At 39.2% G+C, this 21,387-nt stretch overlaps 2 protein-coding genes across 2 annotated transcripts; both read right to left on the bottom strand.

Moving 5' to 3' along the window:
* Positions 1-296: 296 nt before the first annotated feature.
* On the bottom strand, positions 297-1,437 carry LOC133854207 (ethylene-responsive transcription factor 5-like). Its single transcript, XM_062290293.1, has one exon. The coding sequence runs from the start codon at positions 1,372-1,374 to the stop codon at positions 382-384; it is 993 nt and encodes a 330-aa protein (XP_062146277.1). The 5' UTR covers positions 1,375-1,437; the 3' UTR covers positions 297-381.
* Positions 1,438-13,217: 11,780 nt separating this feature from the next.
* Positions 13,218-14,375, bottom strand: LOC133854199 (ethylene-responsive transcription factor 5-like). The gene has a single exon (XM_062290284.1). The coding sequence runs from the start codon at positions 14,302-14,304 to the stop codon at positions 13,312-13,314; it is 993 nt and encodes a 330-aa protein (XP_062146268.1). The 5' UTR covers positions 14,305-14,375; the 3' UTR covers positions 13,218-13,311.
* Positions 14,376-21,387: the final 7,012 nt, after the last annotated feature.

Below are 21,387 nucleotides of genomic sequence, written 5' to 3'. Positions count from 1 at the left end.
TCCCAAGACACGTGGGATGAGTGAGATAGAATGAATAGAGCGTACATGACTGTCTTCTCAAAAGTTTGCCTCTTTTTATGGAGAGCTTCTACACATCCTCCCTCTATTCCCCTTATCACCCTTTTATAATAAAAAATTATTTTTTATTAAAAAGTTGTCTCTGATGTCAACTTTTTAATAAAAACTAATCTTTTTTAAGGAAAAGGGGGTGACAAAGGGAAATGAGAGTCTCCTCTTTAGCATTTCCATTTGTTATGAGAACAAATATGATAATAACAACGCAGAAAGAGAATCGATTAAGTAGAAAAAAACCGGAAGTTATGAATGAAAAAATTAGTCATCACATACATCCATCCCTAAAAACAAAACGAAAACCCGAAATCATACAACCATGAGCTGCGGAAAACCTAACGCCGGGTGAGGGGATAACGGGGACAACGGAGGAACGTTGAAAACGCCTTTAACATCACCGTCCCACACCGACGTCCAACTCGACGGCGTCAACGGCATATCCCTCGTACAACTACCCGTGTCCTGCTTGGAGTACTCCCTCGACCTCTCCTTCTTCACCACCACCACCATTTCCTTTGCTGCTTCATCCTCCTCACGACGCCGTTTCCTCTCGCTGGACGTGGCGCCCGTTTCCGACTTCCCGGCTTCGAGTGGGAAGTTGAGGATGGCTTTCGAGCCGCGTAGCTTGAACGCGGCTCCGTCGTAGGCCTTGGCGGCTTCTATAGCTGTGTCGAAGGTCCCCAGCCACACGCGAGAGCCGCGACGGTTGGGATCTCGGATCTCCGCCGCGTACTTGCCCCACGGCCTTCGTCGGACCCCTCTGTAGTGCCTTTTCACTTCCACACTTGGGTTTTCCGGAACGGACAGCGAAGGTTGAGGTTGGGCATTCTGGTTCCCGAATTGTATCCACTCTGTTTTGCTTTTGCTCGGGAGCGAGATCTTCAGCGCGGGTTTCCGAATTGTTGGAGACCCCGACTCGAATTCGAAGGAGTTGCTGTTGGATTGGGAGGTCGAAGTGAGATCCACTGAAGGATTAGATTTGGCTTCAGATTCAAAGAAGCTTTGGGAGAGGGATTTGGACGTAGTGAGGTCGATGATTTCTGGGTTCACTTGGAATTGGAAGAAATCGGTGGGGAAGGTGAAGTCGAAGTCGAAGAGGTTGTCGGAGGTGCTGAAAGGATCTGGGATGGCCGTGGAAGAGGCGGAACTTGAAGTTCGGGAACAGAGAGAGTCTGAGAGGGATTGAGAGTGAGAGTGGGAAGCAGAAGCAGAAGCAGGGGTCCCGAGGGGAGAGAGGTCACCGAGCAAGTGAAGCTTGATAAGCTCGAGAGCGGAGGAAACTTGTTGGAATGGGGTGGCCATGAATACGTTATGTGTAGGTTGTTGATCAAGGCAGGAGAAGAGAAAGAAGGTTTTTTTTTTGAATGTGTGGAAGGTTTGAGAGTGGAAGGAAATATATATAGAGCCGCAGCCGGAATGTCCTAAAGAAGAAAGACTTGGGCTTCGCACCCACCTTCGGCGTTGCAAGGGCGAAGCATCGTCTAGAAGCAAACTTTGCTCTCCTGGATCTATGGACTACGTGTATACTACTTTTATCACCCTCCGATTGTCTTTGTTCCAAGTCAAACTTGGCATCATGGACGGCTGGTATTGGAGCATCTCTTCTTGTTGTTTGTATTTGAAGCTTGTTTTTTTCCTGCTGATTGCTTTGCGGGATGAAATGCATGGGTATGGATTATGGATATACACAAAATAACATTTCTCTTTTAAAACGATTAATATTAAAATAATACGTAGTGGTTGAGAAATGAGCATGAGAATGAGCCAAAGTAGTAGGGCCTAAAGATTTGGTCAGGTCGAGTCTGGGGGGACCCACGGCAAGATCGTAGGTCTGGAGGACACCCATGACCCTTTCTTCTTCTTCTTTTTTTTTTTTTTTTAATTATTTTTAATTTTTTATTTAAAGAGCACTATTATTATTTCGGATCACATTTACTTTAACCTCCAATAGCCGGCCTTATACGGGTATTTCTAATGGCTTATGTAAATGCTTAGACAAAATAGCTAATCAAAACCCACTTATGCTAGTTTAGCTAATCACTTTTCAATACCCTCACATTCATCAACTTATCTAAACTTCTTCTCTATTTTATTAAAATAATCATTTTTTAATTTTTATTTATTTTAATTAAAAACACATCTTCACCAAAGATACGAAATAAAACCTTTCATCTGCCAACAACATGAAGAGATTGCACCAAAACAAACTGGAACACCAAATCGATGAATGAATTTATTTTACTAACAAATAAAACTTTACAAAAATTCTCTAGTTTAATCAAACCGAAATAACTGCAACAAAATCATCAGCATACAACACTTCTATATAATTAAACAGTAGAAAAACAAGATCAACTCAAGATCTTCCAAGATCTGCAAAACCCATTTGGCCATCTACCAAAATTTCATGAACAAACAAAAATCAAGATACTCCCAAAATTAAAAGTAACCAAAAATCACCAAAAATTTGCTCAAGAATTAACCAAAACTCAAGAAATTAACCCAAACCGAAAAAGCCCCAACTCAGAAACCTCAACCAAACCACCTTCTCACTATACAATCCCATCAACTATCCCTATCGATCAAGACAATGGCGTCTTCGACCCTCAACCCCGCGGAGTGAAGCGGCTCAACAGTCTCAAGCACGGACGTGCCACTGGTGACGAGGTCCTCGATAATAAGGCAGGTCCGATCCTTAACGAAAGTGCCCTCGATGGATCTAGAAGTTCCATAATCCTTGACCTCCTTGCGGCGCATGAGCATGGGGGTATAGTGGGAAATGGAGACGCAGGTAGCGATAGGGAGCGCAGTGTGGGGACGCCACAAACGACATCGTAGCAGGTGGAGGTGAGGAGGGAGGAGATTAAGATTTGAAGAGGAGGGAGGGGTAGGAGACAATGAGGCGGAGGTCAATGTAGATGGGGGAGGAGATGCCGGACTTGAGCTTGAAGTTACCGAACTTCACGGCCGAGATCTCGTGGAGTTGGAGGATCAGGGACTCCATTGACAGCGAGGTTGTCATTCTCTAGGGATTGCCTCTGGGTTCTTGGGAATGCTCACTCGCCGCACATTTGGCCGCAGGTTGAGAGAGAGAGAGAGAGAGAGAGAGAGAGACCCGAAGACACACGAGAGAAAGAAGAAGAAAGCTGAAAGAAACAATAAAATAAAGATACATTCATGAACAGTTGCACTGTTCATGGATGTAAGAAAAATCTATTTTGCATTTAGAATACATAATTGGATGGAGGATGTTTTTGAGCTTTTGCTTAGCTATTCTAGCCTAAAGTTGCAAATAGCTAACCCATTGGGAATGCTCTAAATTGGGCAGAGAAACATCATTTTTTGTAATTCAAAACATTTGGTTATCTACAGTTGATCGATTTCATCCTAACCGTCACATCCATCTTTTTATTAATTAATTTTAGGGTAAAAATATTAAAAAAAATCCACCTAACTAAAAGCCGATTTTATAATAGCTCATGCATTTCTAAGTGCACTAATGTGACCATTCAAACTATCAAAGTGTGCCAAAAAATATAACTTTTTATCGAAATATTATTGCAGAATATTTATTATAGCATAGAAAAAGTACTTTCTATTCTAGACACTGACTTTTCAAGGACACTGTAATTCATAGTCTATTTCAGATATTATTGCAGAATATTTATTATAGCATAGAAAAAATTATACAAGGCAAGATATGCAATATACTGCCTAAGAAATGAAAGATTCTAAGACAAGGAAGATTTTGGCAACTTCACAAATGTCAAAGTCGGTTTTTCCTTGTGACCGTTCAGACGGTCCAGAGGAAGCGTCCGGACGCTAACTAGTGTTTCATCCTGTCCAAACAACGTATTAGACGCAAACCACAGGGACTTGGTGTTCACACAGCCATCGATGGGCGTGACCTACAGAGAGCACATGTTCGCCCAAGTGTCAGGACGCAAATGTAGTAGCTGTGAACAATGGAGGTGTTCTACACATTCGTCTGGACGCTAGGGCAAGCCATCCGGATGCCCTTCAGCAACTTATGAAGAATTGTTGCTTATTGTCTGGACGCCGCCTAGGAAAATCGTATTTGTTGTCAAATTAGGTTTTCTCGAGCCTATGTAAAGGGGCTCCTAGGCTGTTGTTTTGTAAGAATTCAATATTGAATTTCTGTGTGCTAAGAGATGCTGTTTAGGTAGAAACTGTTAGATGTGCTAGCTCTCTTAGAGTTTTTATTGTGTGATTTGATTAACCTATTGAAGTTTAATTTAGAGAGGAGCTCTAAGTTAAAGGAATCCATTGAAGAACTCTTCAGACATGAAGTCTGGTTGAGAGGCGTTCACATATAGGTACGTATCATAGTTAAAGGTATGACTACTGCATCAGGGGTATGTGAGTACGACTGCTTTATAACTATCTTCTTATTTTGAATAGTAGATGGCATGGGTTTGGCTGCCCCGTAGTGGTTTTTCTCTTTGGTATAAAGAATTTCTATTTCGTCAACAAAATATCTGTATTCTTTACTTTCCGCATTTTACATTTTGGTTTATTGGTTGATCACACGTACACACAAATAAGACTTTATTTTTCAATTGGTATCAGACCGGAGTCACTCGTGTTTAGATTAATTTCCTGAGTGCTATCCTAGACTCCTATTTTTTTAACATGTCTCTAAATCTTAATTTCGTTCCTGCCTTTGATGACACGAATTATTGCTATTGGAAAGCAAGGATGAGGTTCTTTTTAAAATCTTTAGATGTTTGGCACATTATTGAATCTGGATGGACACCACCGGATGCAACAAAGGAATTTGAAAATAAATAATGACTTCTAAATTACCAAGTATGTGTTCGTGTGCAACAAAATATGTTAAATGCGAAAAAATAAAAGAGACAAGATATTTGTTGACGAAGTAAAAATTCTGTGAAGATAAAAACCACTCTGGGGCAGCCAAACCCAGGATATCCACTATACCGAAGACAAAGCTAGTTACAAGACACTCGTACTCACATACCCCTGATGCAGTAGTCATACTTTTAACTCTGACATGAAATCCATCGTGAATGCTTCCCAACCAAGTCTTCTACTTGAAGGGGTCTTTAATGGAATCATTTATCATAGGGCCAGCCCCTAAGATAAACTTCATACAAAACAAAGACCACACACCGACAACGGCTAGAGAGCTAGCGGATCTTCAATTCTCCCTAAATATCCTCTCTAAGTACTATGGAATTCTACACTGAATTCTTACAAATTACAAGCCTAGAGGCCTTTATTTATAGGTTTCAGAAAACCGAATTCAACTCAAAATCAAAGTCCCTTGGGCGGCGTCCGAACTGTCACTTAGTTGCGTCCGAATGGTCTTTAGCGACCGCCTTTCCAGAATAGCACAATTCTTCCCAAAATAGGACCACGTCCGGACGGCTTGACCGATCGTTCGGACAGTCAATGCTGTCACTCCTTTCTTCATCCGTAAAGGAGGCCCGGAATATTTTGGAACACTAGGTAGCGTCCGGACGTGTTACCATGTCGTCCAGACGTCTGGCAGAACCTTCCCAAATAGTGTCGTCTGAAATCCAACTCCGTGTCGAACTCGGAGTAGCTTGACCTAGCATCCGGACGATGTAGCTCGATCGTCCGGACAGCTGCAACGTTGAGGCTCCTAGACACTGTGGGGCGTCCAGATGCCTTCAGGAACTGATTATTTTGACTTGAAAATTGCATGAAAATCTTCATGGACATCTTGCAGAAACTTGTGACCAACACATGGAATGAAATGAGACACTGTCCATATAATATGAAGACTCTAAAAAGAATCGAAAACCCTGTTAAAAAGCAACCGTTACATAGAGAGTTTTTGTCAACTAGAATGTTGCCAATGTAAAATACTAACAAACTCCTCATTTGGCCATTCTGCAACAAAAAACACTTGACCGGTTTGGAAATATATTCCCGGTCCAAGAATAAAAAATACTCCCCATTTTTGTCTCAAAGGGACAAAGGGTAAACAAAGTATTCAGAGAAAAACCATAACCAAACATTTCCAAAGAAACAAACAAAGGAAGATAACAAGGTTAGGGCTTCAACAAGAATTCAGCACACACATGTATCTAAACCTGAGAAAATAGTTAAATAGCTTGTGAAAAATACGCAAACATATAAAGAAAAGTCAAGTAATCAATAAGTATAAATTTCCTTGGAGATAGAAATTTTTCAATAGTCAACTTAACTCATGCAATGCGTGTGAATGTGAGGACTTTCTCAATAAAGTATGATCTTCACTAATATGATTTAAAGCAATTGAATTTTTGAAATAAGAGAGAAATTCATAGTTAAATCAGTTAAAAGTCAAATCTTATCTTACTAGGGCCTAGACACCCTCATCTGATACTCTCCCCCTAAGAAACATCACTATTTTTCTTTTTACTTGCACCATGAAGGATAAGATATAAAGTTGAGTCAGCACATAGGCAGTGAATTTACTCATATAACAATGAGCTCAGAAGTATAACTGTTTGTTTCTTTTTGGTGTTGCAATTTTAGAGAGGAAGCCAGAAATTCTGGGGCTAGGTTCAACTAGCGAGTTGGTCAATTTGACCGTCTTAGCAAAAAAACATCTCTCTTAGAAGAATTTTTAGAAGCAAAAAATCAGATATAAAAAATGTACCTTAGAGGAACCTTGGATAGTGCACATTTTCATCGCATGAGGAAAGCAACTATCTAATACAGATGCAACAGGAAAACTTAGCACAAATCAGACTTAGAATCTCAATAATATGTAAGCATATTCTATCAAAGCACAAATAACTGAGATAGCAGATAAAGATCCATGAGATAGCTGAAAGACTAAGAAGAAAAATATTGCACCTTACCCCTTTGTGTGTTTTTTTTTTTTAAACAAATCAACATGCATAAAAGGAAAAGAAAAGCCAATCAGTCCAAGCAAGTAGGGTAAGGGCAAACCTGACCTCAGGGAGAGAGGTTTACCTATACCAAGACAGAAAAGTAATCGTCTGACGTGCTTTGTCTGTCATCCCTATGAAATAGTTGCAGATATTTCTCAAGACAACAAGAGAAACTATATAGGGATAGACAAAATGGTTCCATAATAAATATGCAAAGCATGCACAGGATATGACAATATAAAATATGTAATGCAAGTGTACCTAACATGCACTAGGATTTAGGAACCACAATCCTAGTCATGTGTGACCTCACTTACTAGGTGGGCCCGCTCCCCCTTGGGAAGTGAATGTGCCTATCCTGTCCTCTATCCTTCGGCTACAGTTCCATATATCTGATCAAGCTCCGCATAAAGCTGCCAACAATGGGCAATTCTTCATAGGATGGATTCTTTTTAGGCGTCTGCAGCTTTTCCTCATGATGTTGAGATTTGTTCTTCTTTGGCAACCAAGCCTGTTTTAGAGGAACAAACCTCTACTGTTGTCGCTAATACCTTGGAGCAGGATATCTTACGTGAGGTCCAGACTTTCTAGGTGGGTCTTTCTGAGGCTGAGGACCCCTGGGTCTGACATGACTATTAACTCCACATTGGTGACATATGGGAGTTTTGTGCATTGGTGGAGCATACCTTGATAGTTTCTGAAAATTAAATATTGACTTATAAATTAACCAAGTGTGTGTGTTTGTGTACAACAAAATATCTTAAATGCAGAATTTAAATAAGACAAGATATTTGTTACGAAGTGAAAACTTTGTGAAGAGAAAAACCACTTCGGGGCAGCCAAACCCAGGAAATCCACTATCCAAAAACAAAGCTAATTACAAGACACTCGTACTCACATACCCTTATGCAGTAGTCATACCTTTAACTCTGACATGAAGCCCATCGTGAAGGCTTCCCAACTAGATCTTCTATTTGAAAGGGTTTTTGATAGATTCCTTTACCTTAGGGCCGACCCCAAAGATAAACTTTATACGAACAATGAGCATACACCGGCAATGGCTTGAGAGCTAGCGGATCTTCGATTCTCCCTAAACACCCTCTCAAAGCACTATGGAATTCGATACTGAATACCTACAATTTACAAGCCTAGAGTCATCTATTTATAGGCTTAAAGAAACCTTAAATCTGCTCAAAATCAGACTCTGACTGCGGACCGTCTGGACGGAAGTTAGCCTCGTCCGAACGGTCTTCTGCGATCGCCTTTCAGAAACAACACAATTCTATAGGCCGTCTGGACGCTACTCTCTTTCCTTTCAGACGGTGGGCCGTCCGGACGTTTCTGTTTCCTAATCCATGTTTGAACATGAAATCCAACTCCGAGTAGAAATTGGAGAAGCTTGACCTAGCGTCCGGACGGTGTTGCCCTTCCTGGTGTAAAACTCAAGCCGTTGATCCTGGTGTAAAACTCACTGAATGTCTCATTCTCTAACATCTTAATTTTTTCAAATCTAGAAATCAACATCTAGAGCTTGGCAGATTTAACAAGTTTGGTTCCCTTGTATGTTGTTTCTAAGATTTGCCATGCTTCTTTAGCGGATTCACAATTTGAAATTGTTGCGAACTCAGATGGGAAAAGCGCTTGACATAGAGCATGGTGGGCTTTATCATTGGAAAGTCGTGCACTATTTTGAGCAATAGATAGTTCGGCAGTTGTAGCCTCTGGTTTAATCCAACAAGGTTCTCCAATTTGCCAAACAACAATAGATTTTAAAAAGAAACACACACGAGCTTTCCAATACTCATAATTCGTGCCATCAAAGGCAAGAATGAAATGAAGAGATTGAGACATTAAAAAAATAGAAGTCAAAAAGATCACACTCAAGAAATAAATCTTAAACAGAGTGTACCAAGCTCTAAGATAAACTTCACACGAAACAAAGAGCACACACTGGCAACAGCTAGAGAGCTAGCAGATCTTCAATTCTCCATAAACCGTCTCTCTAAGCACTATAGAATTATATACTGAATTCTTACAAATTACAAGCTTAGAGGCCTTTATTTATAGGCTTCAGAAAACCTAATTCAACTCAAAATTGGAGTCCTCTGGGTGGCGTCCGGACGGTCTTCAGCGACCGCCTTTCCAGAATAGCGCAAATCTTCCCAAAACAGGACCGCGTCCGAACGGCTTGACCGATTGTCCAGACGGTCAATGTTGTCACTCATTTCCACATCCGTAAAGGAGACCCAGAATATTCTGGAACACTGGGTAGCGTCCGGACGTGTTGCCACGTCGTCTGGACGTCTGGCAGAACCTTCTCAAATAGTGTCGTCTGAAATCCAAATCCGTGTCGAACTCGAAGTAGCTTGACCTAGCATCCGAACGGTATAACTCGGTCGTCCGGACAGCTGCAACGCTGAAACTTCTAGACACTGCGGGGCGTCCGGACACCTTCAAAGGCCCGTCCGGACGATTGCACAGGAACCGGCTATTCTGACTTGAAAATTGCATGGAATCTTCATGGACATCTTCTAGAAACTTGTGACCAATACATGGCATGAAATAAGACACTGTCCATATAAGATGAAGACTCTAAAAAGAACCGAAAATCCTATTAAAAAGCAACCATTACATAAAGTCTTTTTGTCAACCAGAATGTTGCCAATATAAAATACTAACAAAATCTATTTGGCTCGGAAAGTTCTTGATGGATCTTGGTGTAATGAAGATGGAGCAATCTCATATTACATTGTTTTATGAAATAGTTGAGTGGTTGCACAATCCAAAGAACCGAAAAATCATAAGAGCGGGAAATATATTGAGTACAAGTATCATTTCATTAGAGAGATTGTCTCTCGAGGAGATGCAGTTGTGGCAAAGATCGTCTCGATTAAGAATCTAGTGGACCCCTTCACTAAGACCTTGCCCCATAAGAATTGGACATTCTATTTGATAAGATTACAACATATCAATCATGATGATCTATTTTGATCGTGTGAAGTGGAGACTTTTCATGGATATGTTTGTGCGGCGACAATGTACTGAACGAACCACACAAGTTGTTATTCTTTCATAACTATTGTCAATAAGATTAATTTGAACTCACGATTACTTATAATATTCACTCTCAATCCTGAGAGAAATGTGAATTCAAATGTGAAATGGAGATCACTTTGATATATTTAAAATAAGATATTTCATATTCAAAATCTCGGTCTGTTGGGAGATCATATGTAGCATTGTGGGAACACTACTCCAAGATGGAATTCATAATTCTTTGATTTAATCAAGGCGGCATGAAATATCCCATTAAGATAGATTTTTTAGGAATTGATTATTTTGAATCTCGGGTATGAGAATGTTTTAATAAGGAGTTACTAAAACTAAATGTACTAAATGAAATGTGATTTCAAAAGTACAATAATAATTAAGAGATTAAATTGCATAATCAAGGATTAAGAGGTAAAGAATTAAAGTGACAGTTAATTTTTGATTTTAATCGACTAAATATAATTTCATAGAGGGGTCAAATGCACTTATAAGAAGTCATTCGGAGATTTGATTAATCAAAATAAATACTAGATTGCAATTACTATTATTTAGTGGAATTAAATGCATATAATAGTAACCTAAAACAAGGCATCAAATGACAAGTGTTCTAAGCCTATTGAAGCTTATTTTATTTTCCCTCTAAGTCCCTTTTCAAGCTGATTATTATCCCTATTAGACTTTACCTACATACACTATAAAAAACCTAAGTGGTCATGTATGTGGAGGTGGGGGCTAGGGTCTATAAATTTTCATTTCTAGATGGTTTAATTAAAACCGTTTAGAATTTTATGGACGGTTTCAAAATTGAAACCGTCTAGAATTTTTTTTCCCACGCCACGTGATGTCTTGTGGCTATACTCAGGTCAACTAGTCAATGGACCTTGTATCGAGTCATCAAGCTTAAAAGTTTTCTTTGCTATTGAGCTTCGATTGTACTCAAACTTAAACCGATCATAATTTCATGTTCAAACTTAATTCTTTAGTTCTCCAAAACTTAAACCGACCATAATTTATATATATTTTATAATTAATTTTTAATATTAATTGTAAGTGACACGTGTCCAACATGAAGGTCCTTTTATTATTTTGTTTGTTAGTTTGAAATCAGTCATTCTGTCACTTTTCCGTCCATTTTCATAGCTTCTGTTAATGCCACGTCATTATTTCGCCACATCATCTTAAAATATATATTTTTTATTATATTATAAATTTATAAACTTTAAATTTTATATTTTATATTTTAAAAAAATAAAAACTGAAAATGGATGTTTTGGAGGTGGCTGCCACCTTGGTTCTTCTCTCTCGATCACCGGATCTCTCTCTCTCTCTTGCCGAATCTTACTAGCTAGCATAGAAATACTTTGGTTAGAAGCTTCTGTTGTAATCAGCCAAACTTTTATTTACCATTCATATATTTGATCGATATACCCCCCCTTTTTTTTTCTTTTTTTTTTTCTCTAAACTTGTATAAATGATTTACTTGGATTGACAACTTCTCAAAATTAGCCTTGTGGCCAAATGTCAAATTTTGTAATGAATGTGGATTATCTGAGCATTTTTGGACATGTTTGAAATCTGATTGTATGGATTCTTTTGGAGAGGCATGCACCAACTATGATACAGCCGGCCAGTATCTCTGTCTTAGGAGTTGTATTGATTGCAGGTTTAAAGCAAGAATCTTCAAAGCATTTCCGGCAAGATCCGGCAGACACAGCGTTTTCGTCGAGAGAGAGAGAGAGCTTTTCAAGTAAAAAGGAGAGAGATTTTCCGGTGAGAAGAACAAAGAAAGAAAGAGTCCAAACTATTTTTACTCTACCGCCCATGACTTTTTGATTTGAGGCAGCGTTCGTTAGGGTTTGCGATTTTAAAATATTTGATTTGAAAAAAATAATTTATAGAAATGCAGTTAAGCATTTGCAAAATCACAATTTGGCTTTTAAAAAATTACAAGTTAGCATTTAAAATTCTACGTTTTCAAGAAAGCACTTCGTTACCTGCGATTTGAAAAAAATAATTTTAGATCTTTTCTGCGATTTAATTTAAAATTATACATTTTATTTACAAAATTATAATTTCAAATGCACCCTAAGACACGTGGGATAATCCGTTTTCTAGTGAGAGAAGCTCCCGTTTTCTAGTGAGAGAGAGAGAGCCGGCAGTTTGTCTTTGTTTTGGGGGAGGGAGGCTCTCACGCCTTCCTCCTCCCTGGGGTTTTTTGTCGCTGGCCATCTTAGTCTTAGTAGCTAAGATGGTTCTTTTGTTGTTTGTTGAATCTTCCGACCATTAGGGTTGTGGAAGTTTTAGTCGCCTCGGTGTGAATCCAGAGGGTGGTTAGGTTTTCTGGTTTTAGTTTGTATAGGCAGGAGAGCTCTCGGGTGAAGGTGTCGGTGGGGACTAGTCACCCATGGCGTGTCAATGGCGGAGATTGTGGTTGTGTTGATCACTGTCAGATTTTTGGGGGCCAGATCTACAAGTTTTCGCCGTCTTCTGGTGGACACGCGCCCGGTAGCTATGTTCGTCATCAGTCTCTGGTGCTCCAGGCGCTCTCCACGGTTGTGCGGTCTCTCGGTGATCGGCGCGTGGCCTTCACGCGCCTGGGTGGTTTTCGGTTTGGATCGCGCGTGAGGGCTGCAAACCGTGTTTTTTCGCCGTGAATGGTGGTTTTGGTGATGATCGGAGGCTTTTGGCGTTTCAGGGTTGATGGGCATGTTTCTGGTGTCGGCGCGTGCACCACAGGCGGTGGCTTTTCCGGCAGACAGTTTCCTCCGTTGAGTTTTTCCTGTTTTGTTATAGTTTAGTGTTTCTTTGGACAGTTTGCTTTGTTCGTATATTAATCTAGTCATTGGCAGTCGCCCAGAATGTGTGACCGACTCCCTGTTCAAGTAAAAGTGTATGTCAATGCAGAGGCATCATTCTGTTGGCTGGGTTTATTTAGTAGCAACTGTCTGTATTGCATTGAGATGTTTGTACACCTTGGGTGTCTGATTATGCTTCACCTTTGTGGTGACCGTTGTTGTAATGCTATTTAATCTCAATGAAAAGGTTTTTCTTTCCCTAAAAAAAAAAAAAAAAAAAAAAAAAGACACGTGGGATGAGTGAGATAGAATGAATAGAGCGTACGTGACTGTCTTCTCAAAAGTTTGCCTCTTTTTATGAGAACAAATATGATAATAACAATTAACAACGCAGAAAGAGAATCGATTAAGTAGAAAAAAACCGGAAGTTATGAATGAAAAAATTAGTCACATACATACATACATACATCCATCCCTAAAAACAAAACGAAAACCCGAAATCATACAACCATGAGCTGCGGAAAACCTAACGCCGGGTGAGGGGATAACGGGGACAACGGAGGAACGTTGAAAACGCCTTTAACATCACCGTCCCACACCGACGTCCAACTCGACGGCGTCAACGGCATATCCCTCGTACAACTACCGGTGTCCTGCTTGGAGTACTCCCTCGACCTCTCCTTCTTCACCACCACCACCATTTCCTTTGCTGCTTCATCCTCCTCACGACGCCGTTTCCTCTCGCTGGACGTGGCGCCCGTTTCCGACTTCCCGGCTTCGAGTGGGAAGTTGAGGATGGCTTTCGAGCCGCGTAGCTTGAACGCGGCTCCGTCGTAGGCCTTGGCGGCTTCTATAGCTGTGTCGAAGGTCCCCAGCCACACGCGAGAGCCGCGACGGTTGGGATCTCGGATCTCCGCCGCGTACTTGCCCCACGGCCTTCGTCGGACCCCTCTGTAGTGCCTTTTCACTTCCACACTTGGGTTTTCCGGAACGGACAGCGAAGGTTGAGGTTGGGCATTCTGGTTCCCGAATTGTATCCACTCTGTTTTGCTTTTGCTCGGGAGTGAGATCTTCAGCGCGGGTTTCTGAATCGTTGGAGACCCCGACTCGAATTCGAAGGAGTTGCTGTTGGATTGGGAGGTCGAAGTGAGATCCACTGAAGGATCAGATTTGGCTTCAGATTCAAAGAAGCTTTGGGAGAGGGATTTGGGCGTAGTGAGGTCGATGATTTCTGGGTTCACTTGGAATTGGAAGAAATCGGTGGGGAAGGTGAAGTCGAAGTCGAAGAGGTCGTCGGAGGTGCTGAAAGGATCTGGGATGGCCGTGGAAGAGGCGGAACTTGAAGTTCGGGAACAGAGAGAGTCTGAGAGGGATTGAGAGTGAGAGTGGGAAGCAGAAGCAGAAGCAGGGGTCCCGAGGGGAGAGAGGTCACCGAGCAAGTGAAGCTTGATAAGCTCGAGAGCGGAGGAAACTTGTTGGAATGGGGTGGCCATGAATACGTTATGTGTAGGTTGTTGATCAAGGCAGGAGAAGAGAAAGAAGGTTTTTTTTTTGAATGTGTGGAAGGTTTGAGAGTGGAAGGAAATATATATAGAGCCGCAGCCGGAATGTCCAAAAGAAGAAAGACTTGGGCTTCGCACCCACCTTCGGCGTTGCAAGGGCGAAGCATCGTCTAGAAGCAAACTTTGCTCTCCTGGATCTAAGGACTACGTGTATACTACTTTTATCACCCTCCGATTGTCTTTGTTCCAAGTCAAACTTGGCATCATGGACGGCTGGTATTGGAGCATCTCTTCTTTCCTCCTTGTTTGTATTTTGAAGCTTGTTTTTTTCCTGCTGATAGCTTTGCGGGGATGGGATATACACAAAAAAACAGTTCTCTTAAAATGAATGGGGATTAATATTAAAATAATACGTAGTGGTTGAGAATGAGCCAAAGTAGTAGGGCCTAAGATTTGGTCATGCCTCATTAATTTAACAAAACGATAATATCACGGTTGGCTATTTGGCTCTTTCTCATGCTCATTTCTCAACCACTACCTATTATTTTAAACGTGCTCCACATGTATAAACTCGACTTGTATAATTTTATTTTAATATTAAATAAGTTTTTTTTAAAAATATTTGTAACAAGAACATGGTAAGTATTTAAAAAGATAAAAATGAATTATCTTTGTAATGTAATGGATATAATTTGAATTATTATAATTATGAGTATTCTTATAAATATATGTATGTATTTTGTGTGTATATTTGAGTTAATTTATTTAATTACTCAAATAATAAATCTTAACTATAGTTAAATAGCAAATAATTAGTATGTATTTACAAAAATAAAAATAAATAAATAAATTAAACAATTATGATATTTATTTTATATATGGAATGTACAAGTGAATTAAGTAGCTCATGAACAAGCTCGAGACTCGTGTTCTAAAACAAAAAATTAAATGAACCGAACTTGAACATTCAATATTCGATTCGACTCGATTACAGCTCTAAGTGTATGAAGGACAATAGATTCTAGCAATACAGTGCTTTCTTCATTATAATCATATTTAAGGTCATGTAGTTTATTGGAAAAATTATATTTATCTTCTTCAAACTACCACTCAATTTGCATTGTTCTTCCCTTTTAAACTTCAAAAAGTTGCAATGTACCCCAAAAACTACAAAGTCCTTTCACTTAACCCTTTGCCATTAATATTTTTTATTAATTTTGACTGCAAATGCACACAATATTCATTACATCCTCTATAAATTAAATGTGGGAAAATACATTTATGTCCTTAAATTCAAACCATAGAGGTGACCTACGGCCAGGTCGAGTCTGGGGTGACCCACGGCAAGATCGTAGGTCTAGGGACACCCATGACTTAATTTATTATTATTATTTTTAATTTTTTATTTAAAGAGTAATATTATCATTTTGGATCACATTTACTTTTACCTCCATCTAGCCAGCCTTATAAGAGCATTTCCAATGACTTATGTAAATCCTTAGACAAAATAGCTAATCAAAACCCACTTTTATTAGTTTAGCTAACCACTTTTCAATACCTTCATCCATCAACTTATCTAAACTTCTTCTCTATTTTTTTTTTAAAAATAATCATTTTTATTTTTTACTTATTTTAATTAAAAACACATCTTCATCAAAAACACCAAATAAAACCCTCTATCTGCCACCACCATCTGCCAGTAACATGAAGAGACTGCACCAAAACAAACTGGAACACCAAATCGATGAATAAATTTATTTTACTAACAAATAAAACTTTACAAAGATTCTTCAGTTTAATGAAATTGGTATAAGTGCAGGAAAATCATCAGCATACAACACTTCTGTACAATTAAACTGTAGAAAAACAAGATCAACTCAAGATCTTCCAAGATCTGCAGAACCCATTCAGCCATCTACCAAAATTTCATAAACAAACAAAAATCAAGATACTCCCAAAATTAAAAATCACTGAAAATTTACCCAAAAATTAACCAAAACTCAAGAAATTAACCCAAACCGAAAAGCCTCAACCCAGAAGCCTCAACCAAACCACCTTCTCACTGTACAATCCCATCAACTATCATTTCGATCAAGATGACGGTGTCTTCGACCCTCAACCCCGCGGTGAGTAGCGGCTCAGCGGTCTCGAGCACAGACGTGCCGCTGGTGACAAGGTCCTCGATAATAAGGCAGGTTTGATCCTTCACAAAAGTGCCCTCAATGGATCTAGAAGTTCCATAATCCTTGACCTCCTTGCGGCACATGAGCATGGGGGTACTGTGGGAAATGGAGACGCAGGTAGCAATGGGGAGTGCGATGTAGGGGACGCCGCAAACGACGTACTAGCAGGTGGAGGTGGGGAGGGAGGAGATTAAGATTTGGGAGAAGAGGGAGGGGTAAGAGACGATGAGGTGGAGGTCGATGTAGATGGGGGAGGAGATGCTGGACTTGAGCTTGAAGTTATCAAACTTCACGGCCGAGATCTCGTGGAGTTGGAGGATCAAGGACTCCATCGACAACGAGGTTGTCACTCTCTAGGGATTGCCTTTAGGTTCTAGGGAACGCTCACTCGTCACACGTTTGGCCGCACCTTGAGAGAGAGAGAGAGAGAGAGAGAGAGAGAGACGGAGACACACGAGAGAAAGAAGAAGAAAGCTAAAAGAAACAATAAAAGGCGTTGCACTGTTCACGAATGTAAGAAAAATCTATTTTGCATTTAGAATACATAATCGGATGGAGGAAGTTTTTGAGCTTTTACTTAGCTATTCTACCTTAAAGTTGTAAATAGTTAACCCATTGGGAATGCTCTAAATTGGGCAGAGAAACTTCGTTTTCTGTAATTTAAAACATTTGGTTATCTACAGTTGATCATTTTCATCCTAACTGTCACATCCATCTTTTAATTAATTAATTTTAGGGTAAAAATATATATATATATATATATATATAAAATAAAAAAAAAAAAAAAAAGAAGCCCCCTAACTAAAAACTGATTTTAGAATAGCTCATGCATTTCTAAGTGCACTAATGTGACCCTTCAAACTACCAAAGCGTGCCAAAAAATTTAACTTTTATCAAAATATTCCTATTATACTATTATTCTCTTAAAAACTAAAATAAAAAGTTTAATAAAAAAGCTATTTTCTTATAAAAAAAAATAAAATAAAATAAAGCCCCATGAGCCCAATAATAACCACCTTTATGAGGAGTTATTAAGCATGATGCAGAATGTCCTAAGCAGATTAGACAAGATGGACAAGGCCCACAACCCTGCTCCGAAGGGTAAGAAGGTATGGGTAAGAAAGTATGAGATCATTCATCCCTTGAAGGGCAGTGAACTCACCTAGTTGGTGAGTACTTGGCATGCCTAGGATCATGGTTCTTATCCTAGAGCATGTCTGATCTTTGCATTGCATCTTACTTTTCAGTGCTATATTTTGCTTATGCTTTGCATCTTTTGCTTGGAACCCTATTCTCATTATTCTCTAGCTCTCTTTAGAGAATTTTTCTGAAGGTATTCATGAGGATTACAAAAAAAACACGTCGGGCGGCTGCTTTTCTGTTTTGGTAATCTTAAACCTCTTTCTGAGGACATGTTTGTTTTACTTTACATGCTAGAATTAGATTTTATCTTTTTCTCTGAAAGCTTGTTTTTGTTGTTTTTATTTGTTTAAATTTTTCAGCAATAAAAAATAAAATGGAGATGCAGTACAAAAGTTTTTTTTTTTTTTTCTTTTATTTCGCTTTTCAGATATTTCATGTATTTTCACCTGACATCTCAGCCATTGAGTATTGATGAAACTTATATATAGTTGAGATTTATAGTCTGATATCTGCTTAGTTTCTCTGTTGCACCTTAAAGTTAGATAGTTTATTCCTCTCATGCGATGAATCTGTGCACTATCCAAAGCTTCCTTAAGTTAAATTCTTTTATTTTTGGTTTTTGACACTGAAGATTTTATTAAGAGATAAATTTTTGCCTAGATGGTCAAATTGACCAACTCACTAGTTGAACCTAGAACCTAAAAATTATGGCATTCTTTTTAGATTGCAGCACAAATATTAAAAAGCAAATAAATTCTCAGAATATATGGATATCAAAAAGATCCACTACTGAATATACTAATAAATAATTTCTTACACATGTCACTATAGAAAGAGTCAGTGATCAATTCATTGCGGAAAGAAACGATCACTAACGGACTAAGTAAAAAAAAAAAAGTGTTGCTTCTTAGGGGGAGTATATTAGATGAGGGTGGATAGGCCCTACTAAAGATAAGTTTTAACTTTTGGCTAATTAAACAATAAATTTTCTCTCATTAAGAAAATTCAGTTGTTTTAAACCTTATCAATGAACATCATGCCTTACTAAGAAAGCTTTCACACTCGACACGTATAGCATGAGTTGAGTAAAATATTTAAATTTTCCATCTGTAGAGAATTTTTGGCTCATAAATTACTTGACTTTAAATTATATGTTTGCATATTTTTGATGTGCTATTTGAATGTGTTATTAATTTTAAATACATGTGTGTTTCGAAGCTAACTTTAGGAAAAATTTTGATTGTCTGCTATTTTTTCCTATTTTCAGTTTTTCTGTGTGGAGTTTCTGGACGACTGTGGCTAAACGTCCAGACATGCACAAAATGTCAGTTTGACAGATTGTCGTCCGGACGACTAAGTTCATCGTTCGGATGCTTGACCTTATGGTTTTATCTCTCTCTCTTTGTGCCGCTTGCCGCATACCTGTTTATGACTTCATATTTTTATTTTTATTTTCTCTCGTCTTCTCTCGAGATTTTGGGTACTTTTTGACATTTTCCACATTATCTCTTTCTCTTGTTAATTCCAGGTATGCCCCTTAACTCTATTTCACCTATATTTGGGTTAATATTTTCTAGAATATAGGGTTTTAAGGATTATTGGAATATTTTGAGATATTTGCATTAAATTATTTCTGCATGGAAAATATTCTTCTTGTGTGCTGAGGTTGGGAATTTATTTTAGCATTTAAATGTTTATCTGCTATTATGTAAATTTTTGGGCATTCAATTTTTTAGCTGTTGTAATACCAAAATTTTTCTGAAATTAATTAAGACTAATCTTTCCTTGATTCTGTGATATTATCTGGGACCTTTTTTTTATATATATGTTTCAGAAAAATGTCTACTAGTGGATCCCATAACCAACCTCATTAGTGTCTGCCATGGCCAGATTTGAGAACAGGACAGTGATTAGGGAACGAGCTGTTAACCGACATGATGTCATGGTTGCCCCCTTCTTGTTCATTTATGAGATCTTTCGGGAAAAAAGATGGTTGTCCATGTTCACCTCCAACAAGGTCTATCCGCGCCTTGTGCGAGAATTCTATGCCAACATGGAGGTTGTTGAGGTTTCTCAAAACTGTCTTATTCTGAAGACCACTGTGCTTGATGTAGACATCAGAGTTGATGCTACTCTTATCAGTGTTATCACTCAGATCCCTGTGACTTCAAACTTAGGGATTTCCTTCCCAGATTCAATGGACCCCCCTTCCATTGGACACCTACGGATATGCTTTGATTCTTAGGGACATTATGTTTTGGAAGAGGATATGCAAGAAATTGGTTGGCTGGATTCTCCATACCGTCTTCTAGCACAAATAGTTTTGCATAATCTGTGGCCCCTTGTCAGACATAGCACTCTTACTATTTGTAGGGCCAGATTCCTCTATGCAATCATCCAGGGTTTTTCTTTTTGCATGTGCAAACATATAGTGATGACGATGATTGAAATGCAGAGTGACAGTCAAGTGGGTGTTCCATATGGCTGCTTAGTGACCAGGATCATTCAGCTTTTTGTGCTTAATAATTCTTCATGGGAGCCTGAATCGAAACCCGTAGGACCTTTTGGGAAGCACACAGTGATGAAGTCCAATACCTAGCTTCCGAGGCATGTGGATCCTACAGAGCGCGCTCCACCAGCTCCACCTGTTCAGCCAAGGCCTTCAGCAGCTTCTTCCTCTCAAGCTGCTACTCCTCCTGCTAATTTTGAGGAGATGTATTCCAGGCTCTCTGCTCAGATGACTACAAGTTTTCAGTGCTTTGATGAGCGTTTGACCACAGGTTTTCGAGCCTTTGAGGAGCGTTTCCGAGTGTTGGAAGCAAGGGTGGAGTAGGTAAATCTCAACATAGAATCTTGTCTACGTTATGTGGAGCCAGATGACGAAGAAGAAGATGAAGATTAAGTGCTGCATCACTTATTTTTTACATATGTTTTGATAAACTTTGTCTTATGACTGTATGGTACATTCCCAAATTTATTTTGGATGTTTATTTGTGAGTTTATTACTCTTTTTTTTACCCTTTGTTCTTTTGAGACAAAAATGGGGAGTAATTTTTATTTTGGGACCGGTTATTTGTTTTTGTCCCAGAATGTCCAAATTGGTTTTATTAGCTACATTCTGGTAGACAAAAATACTTTCTTTTCTAGACACTGACTTTTCAGGGACACCATAATTCAAAGTCTATTTAAGATATTTTTGCAAAATATTTATTCTAGCATGGAAAGAATTATACAAGACAAGATCTGCAATATACTTCTCATGAAATGAAAGATTCTGGCAACTTTACAGATGTCAAAGTCGATTTTTCCTTGTGACCATCCAGACGGCCCAAAGGAAGCGTCCGAATGCCAGCTAGTGTTTCATCCTGTCTAAACAACGTATCAGACGCAAACCACAGGGACTTGGTGTTCGCATAGCCGTCCGGACGCCCAGCAGATGCGACCCACAGAGAGCACATGTTCGCTTAAGTGTCAGGATGCAAATGATGTAGCTGCGAACAATGGAGGTGTTCTACACAACCGTCCGGACGCTAGGGCAAGCCGTCCGAATGTGCTTCAGCAACTTATGAAGAATTGTTGCTTACCGTCCGGACGCCCAATGTCTTATTCGGACGCCGCCTAGGGAAATCGAGTTTGTTGTCAAATTAGGTTTTCTAAACCCTATTTAAAGGGACTCCTAGGCTGGTATTTTGTAAGAATTCAGTATTGAATTCATGTGTTCTAAGATATGGTGTTTAGGCAGAAACTG

The sequence above is a fragment of the Alnus glutinosa genome, chromosome 13 (genome assembly GCF_958979055.1).
Source record: "Alnus glutinosa chromosome 13, dhAlnGlut1.1, whole genome shotgun sequence".
Classification (NCBI taxonomy): Eukaryota; Viridiplantae; Streptophyta; class Magnoliopsida; order Fagales; family Betulaceae; genus Alnus; species Alnus glutinosa.
Note: the sequence above shows the minus strand (reverse complement) of the source record. Positions and strands in the feature narration are given on the sequence as shown.

Coding starts and splice junctions, on each gene's coding strand:
- LOC133854199 (XM_062290284.1), bottom strand. CDS start 14,304: ATGGCCACCCCATTCCAACAAGTTTCCTCCGCTCTCGAGCTTATCAAG.
- LOC133854207 (XM_062290293.1), bottom strand. CDS start 1,374: ATGGCCACCCCATTCCAACAAGTTTCCTCCGCTCTCGAGCTTATCAAG.